Source organism: Octodon degus, unplaced genomic scaffold (assembly GCF_000260255.1).
Source record: "Octodon degus isolate 3935 unplaced genomic scaffold, OctDeg1.0 scaffold00054, whole genome shotgun sequence".
Taxonomy (NCBI): Eukaryota; Metazoa; Chordata; class Mammalia; order Rodentia; family Octodontidae; genus Octodon; species Octodon degus.
The window spans coordinates 13,412,016-13,418,560 of NW_004524630.1; the positions used below are offsets into that span (position 1 = coordinate 13,412,016).

At 43.1% G+C, this 6,545-nt stretch overlaps 1 protein-coding gene across 1 annotated transcript in view; it reads left to right on the forward strand.

Moving 5' to 3' along the window:
• Positions 1–3,236: 3,236 nt before the first annotated feature.
• Positions 3,237–6,545, forward strand: part of LOC111817305 (DNA repair-scaffolding protein-like) — a 34,048-nt gene continuing 30,739 nt past the window's right edge. The window contains exon 1 of the mRNA XM_023717696.1: positions 3,237–3,485. Coding sequence (XP_023573464.1) covers positions 3,237–3,485 — 249 coding nt within the window. The remainder of the gene's footprint in view (positions 3,486–6,545) is intronic.

Genomic DNA, 6,545 nt, shown 5'->3' on the forward strand with positions numbered 1-6,545 from the left:
GTGGTGCTGGGGGAATTGAACCCTGGTCCCTGTGCTTTGCTAAGCTTGTTCTAAGTAGGTGCTTTAGACCACTGAGCCATCTCACCAGTCCCAAGTAACTATACTTTGGATACATATTTTGTGATAGATCCTAGGCTGTTTATGAGAGAAAAACAAAAAATTATTTACAAGTTGGGTATGGTGGTGTACACTTGTAATCCCAGCACTTTGGAGGCTGAGGCAGAATTGGTACTAGGTCAAGGTTAGTCTGGACTATGTGGTGCGACCCTGTCTCCAAAAAGCAAAAAACATACAGAATTCAAATTACCAAGGAGACAGGCCAAAAAGAATGTCTTTTAAACCACATGGAATGTAAATATGACATACAAGAAATGTACTAATAAAAAATAAAGTAAAATGTGGTACGTAGAGTCAGAGCGTCACTGCCTAGCAGTACCAGCACTCACGAGATGTAAAGATTGGTCACCAAGATCTACAGGGACCCAAGACTATATAGGGATAGGGCAGTAAACAAAAACCCAAGCCCAGGAAAGCAATGTGAAGGAGAAGTGCGTCAGAAGAATTCCAGGAACAAGAGTGGTTAGAAAAAGAACGAGGTTGTTTCTTGATCCCAGCACTGCTTCCCCGCTTGGTCTGGTGAACACATCATCTTAGAAGAAAGCTCGGATTCTACTGAGGGAAAAACGCAGGTGCACCCGGCAGCCTCAACCCAGAGCTCACCTGTCCTAACTTTCCTCCTTCTTGGAGATGGAGCCTGACAGGGAAAAATATTCCCAAGAAAGGGTCTCCTCAGGTGTTGGCAGTCAGGAAAACACAGGCAAAGAACCTCTCAGAGGACAGTGCCTGAGTTGGGAACATTGAGTCCTAAGGACAGAGAGCAACAAAGACATTGTCCTGGTTGGGAAAGCAACACATCTGGGCCACAGTCACACAATGATCCAATGGAAAACCAGTGCTTCAGAAGAGCGATATTTACATACACACAACAGAAAGTTCAATGTAGTATTGGTGCAGAAAACACAACTTTCTTCCTTTTTCATGTAAAAAGAATCCTTTATTTAGGCAGTCCACACTGACTCTAGACTTCCCACCAGATAGCAGGCTATGTCCGTCTTTCTGTTCCATTAGATTATTTCCCTCCCTCTTTTCTTTTTTTTCTCCTTACCTTCTTCCTTCTCCTCTTCCCCCCCCTTTTTTTTTTTCCTTTTTTTTTTTTTTTTTCAGAACTGGGGATTGAACTCAGGCCCTTGTGCTTGCCAGGGAAGCGCTTATTCCACTGAACCATCTCCCTGGCCTCTCCGCTCTCTTTCTGTTTCTCTTTTCTGTCACATGACCCAGAATTGCTACAGGAATATAACTTTGGACCTCCTATCTGTGCATTTCACAAGGAATAAAAGAGGAAATAGGGAGGGTCAAAGAGCCCTCCCAGCTCCGTGGGTTCTGTCTAACATTCTGTCTGACAGGCACATGCAAACCATAACCTTTCCATTTTTTCTTAACTAGAAAGGCAGCACACCAAGATTCCTGTTCTGTCCATTACTTGTTTCTTCTCCCGTATACCCAGTAAGTGGAACTCGGCTTGTTTGACAGTCACCTTCATGTAGATGATCATTTTGGCTGTTTCTAGTATTTTTATTTTTTTTTTTATTGCAGGGAATATTGCAGTAAACATCCTTATACACGCACCAATTCATTGGTTCTATAGTTTGAATGTGTCTCTTCCAAACAAAGGGCTAGTTTTAAGAGCAAGCCTTGTAAGATGTGATTAACCACAAGGTTTTTTTCCTTGTACATGAAATCAAGGCCCTTATAAAAAGTCTTTGCACAGTGTTTGGCTAGTGTACCATCTTATTCCTCTGCCTTCTGCCATTAGAGAATGACTGGAAGCCCCTACCCCACCAAGTGAGAGGCATTGATCTTGGAATTCACAGCCTCTAGAATTGTGAGCAATTAAATTTCTATACTTTATAAATTAGCTAATCTCAGGTATTTTGTTATAGCAACACAAAATGGACAGAGACAATAGATGTGCAGGTATGTGTATATACAGGATTAATCCCCAGAACTGGGGTTGCCAAATTTAAAAGTTATGCATTAGCTGGGTATTGTGGGAGAAGGCTGTAATCCTAGAACTCTGGAGGCTGAGGCAGGAAGATTGTAGCAAGTTTGAAGCTAGCCTGGACTACAAAGTGAGTTCAAGACCAGCCTGAACTGCATAATGACACCTTGTCTTAAAAAGATCACCCCCCAAAAAAAGTTAGCTATACTTGTAATTTTGAAAACTATTGCCAAATTCCTTTTGGTAGGGTTCACATAATTTGGTAGTTCCACTAGCAATATATGAGAATACATACCAATACCCTTACCTCAATTTGTTGTCATGTATTTGGGTTTTTTTTTTTTTTTTTTGAGGAACTGGGGATTGAACTCAGGCCCTTGAACTCAGGCCCTTGCGCTTGCCAGGGAAGTGCTTATTTCACTGAGCCATCTCCCCAGCCCATATTTGGATTTTAATCATTATAATACCTATGCAATTTTTTTGGGGGGGGTTGTTTGTTGTTTGAGACTGTCTCACTGTGTAGTTCAGGCTGGCCTTGAATTCATGGTGGTACTTCCTTCTTCAGTCTCCTGAGCGCTGGAATTATAGGCATGCACCATCATGCCCAGCTCATCTACAGTTTTAGTTTGCATTTCTGTTATCATGAGTAAGGTAGCACATATTCATAAATATAAAAAAAAAATCTATTTGCACTTCTTTTTCTATGAACTGTCCTTGTGCTTTCCTCATTTTCCACTGGGTTTTTGGACATTTCTTCCCAATTTCCAAGATAATTTTTAAAAATGTTTTTTAGGACTGGGTCTTCAGGGTTTACAAGGTCTCACTGTGTAGATCGGACTCGTAGTGATCCACCTGTGTTCAGGCTCCCAACAGCTGGGATTACAGGTGCGTGCCACCACGCCCCGTCTTCCAAGAGAAATTTATACTTTGGGGGTTGTTATCTCAATAAAAGTAACACTAAGTATTTTTCATATTTTGCTTCTTTGTCTATTGTGATTTCTACCCCGCAAACATTGAGAGTTTTTATATAGTTGAGTTTATCAATCTTTTCTGGCTAGTGAATTTTGAGTCATAGTTGCAAAGACTTTTTCATCATCTCCACCTGAAGATTATAAAATTTTTTTTGGTTTATCCAGTTTTCTTCTCACCTTTATATTTTGGATTTATTTGTAGCCCAATGCAAATAAAGGCAGAGTCCTGGGGAAACTCGAGCGTTGGCACCAGCCCAGGAAGTCGGACCGCACCGCGGAGGCGGAGCGCAGATAAGTCCCGCCCCACGCTCGGACGCCCGCCAATCGCAGTGAACGACGTCGTAAGCAGAGGTTCGACTGGCGGCGCGCGCGAGAGAAGAGGAGGCGGCGCGCGAGGGAAGAGGAGGCGGCCTGCGCCAGAGGAGATGCCCCGTGGCGGCGCTTGCGGTCCTAAGGTAAGACGTGGGGCGGACCGAAGCCAGGCGGCCGCCCGCGTCTCCGGGACGAGCAGGTCGGCGCGTCCCTCTCAGTCGGCTCTTCGTCGGGTGGGCCTGCAGGCTCAGGGCAGACGACCGGCGGGCTCCGCGGGCTCGGAGGGGCGGGGTGGGTGCTGTGGCCGGCGGGCACGGAAGTCGGGCGGAGGCCGCGAGCTCCGACCCTGGGGGACACGGCGGGGCAGCCCCGCGGCGCGAGGAAGCGCGCTTCGCGGAGTTGACTGGAACGAGTGAGCGAGCTGCGCGTTCCTTCGCAGGGGTTTTATCAGTCGTATAACGCGTCGTGATAGCGGTAGACTTTTGAGCGTGTCTTCCATCCAGTCTTCCTCAGATACCACTGCTGCTACGCTTTTCCCTCCAACTTTGAGTCTTTCTCGTCCCGACACTTAGCGGTAGAAGTTTAGAGCTGTGCTGCTGTGTCCAGCGCCCCCTGCAGTGGGTAGGCCCAGAGTGGAGGTGTGGGAACGATTGCGTGGATGATGACACTTAAGTGATTGCACCCGGATTGTGCTGGTTTTGGTGTGTCTCCTTTCTTATTTAGGGTTTTTGTGTACGAATATGCTTTTCTCACTATACTCTAAGTCAAGGACTCATACTCTACTCGTTATACTCAAAAGCTTCCTTAAAAATGATCCACGTGGGGCTGGAGAGATGGCTCAGTGGTCTGAAGCACCTACTTGAAACAAGCTTGGCAAAGCACAGGGACTGCGGTTCGATCCCCAGTACCACATGCCAGCCAGACCCGCCCCCTGGTGGGCTGAGCTGGCCACACACACACACAATAAATAAATGTAATAAATAAAAATAAATAAATATTTAAAAAAAATGATCCACGTGTATTGGTTCGACTTCCTTATCATTATCATGCTTGTTTCTCACATACCATTGAATGTCAGACCACCCTCAATTTTTTTTTAAATTTTTATTTATTTATGTGTGTGTGTTGGGGGGGGGCAGCTCAGCCCACCAAGGGGCAGGGCTGGCTGGCATGTGGTGCTGGGGGATTGAACCGCGGTCCCTGTGCTTTGCTTAGCTTAGCTTATTCTAAGTAGGTGCTTTAGACCACTGAGCCATCTCACCAGCCCCCCCCCCCAATTTTGTAACCGGTTTTTGGGAATTAAAAGAGGACACATGACATTCATCAATTGTAAGACACATTCGAGTTTCAGAAATACGACAATGGGAGAAGTATGTAAAGTTTCTACATCCAGTCGAAGCCATTTACTTGGTCACTGGCATTTGACACATTGGCCACCCGCTTTTACTTCTTTTGGCGCATCCCCGATGTTGGTGGCCTGATTTTCTTTCTCAGAACTGGTCATTTACTTCTTTTTACTGGATTCTGCCATGTTCTAATTTTTGACCTTGTACTTTTTCTTTACAAGTTTGCCCTGAACAAATTTATATATCGATGTTAACTGTTACTGTTTGTAGGGATGACTTTCAGCTCATTTGACTTTGGAGCTTACTTAAACGCAGTATGTTGTGAAATCATTTTCTCACCCTTAATCTGTCAGGCCCTGACAGTTCTTCCAGATTTATAAATCTTAGTCGTTTGTTTTTGTTTTTTGAGATTCAATCTCACTATGTAGTTCAGGCTGGCTTTGAACTTGTGGTAGTCCTCCTGCCTCAGCCTCCTTAGTGCTGGGATTACACACTTTTGCCACCATGCCTGGTTGGAATCCATGAATGTTTATGATGTCGTTTTTTTTTTTTTTTAAATTTTTAATGAGTAAGGAATCTGAGCATGGCTCAACTGTGTAGTTGTAGTTCAGCATTGCCCACAAGGTGGCAGTTAAATAAAGGGTCATTGGGGTTGGAAGATCTGTAAAGCACAGGCTCAAATGACTGTGGGTGAATCTCAGTTCCTTCAGATTTCCATAGGGCAGATAGCATGGTAGCTGGCTTTTCTATGACCAGGACATACAGTAAACCAGATAGGCCCTGCTGTCTTTTTAATCTCAGAAATGATATAACATCATACAGTAGAGATTATGAGTCTGGTAGAGTGTGGTAGGACATTGTAAAATAAAAAAAGTGTGAATGACAAAAGGAGGAAATCATAGGGCCCATCTCAAAGGCTGGCTACTATAATAGTTTTGCCCCAGAATTTCTTTTTCACTATGTCCCTCTAGGTGAGGCTCAAGGTGCTATATTTCATGGTTGGACATGTTTATGTATGGTACCAATTTTTTTTAAAATTTTCATTAAAAATTTTTTTTTCGTGGTACTGGGGATTGAATATGGTACCGATTAACGTGCTCCCTTTACATCTTTAGAGATGATTTTTCGTCAGGGATTACTTTTGTTATATGGTTATGCCTCTGCCTAAACATTGTTGTCTTATTAAATTACTTCAGATTTACCCAGTGTATATGTTTATATGTATTATAATTCTTTTAGGGAGCCTGTTAGCCTCATGGATGAGGAAACTGAGACTCAGCAGAGAGATTAAATTTTGTCCAACGTCACCTAACAGCTGAGTGCAAAGGCTAGGATTTATACCCAGGTGGTCTACTTCAAAGTGTGCTTTTATTCAGGTTCTCAGTCTTTTGACATTTTTCATAATGTGGTCACTGCTTCATTTCTTAGCTGTATAGATAACACCATCAGTTGTTACAATACTTTTTTGCTTCTTGGTGTTCACTATGTTCTTTGGTAAAATGCCGTTTCTGTTTGCTGAACTCTTACTCCTTCGTCAAGGCCCACCTCAAGTCCCACCTTCTCCCTACTGATCCTGATTATGAGCTTTCTTCTTTGTTCCTGTGGCATTCTATTTCTGTCACTTACTAGTTTGTCTTATATTACATTTATTTGTATCTACATTTTATTCCTTTATAACATAAACATTTATAAAGATTAGGGACTTTGTCTTTACCCCACTTGAAAGGAAGAAGGGGAAAAGAAGAAAAGAAAAATTTCATTTGTACATTGACTTTCTGTTGGGACACTCCTTTAACATTTATCGAGGCTGTTTACATCTCTACCTTAATCTTTTAGAAATTAAAAAAAAATTAAATT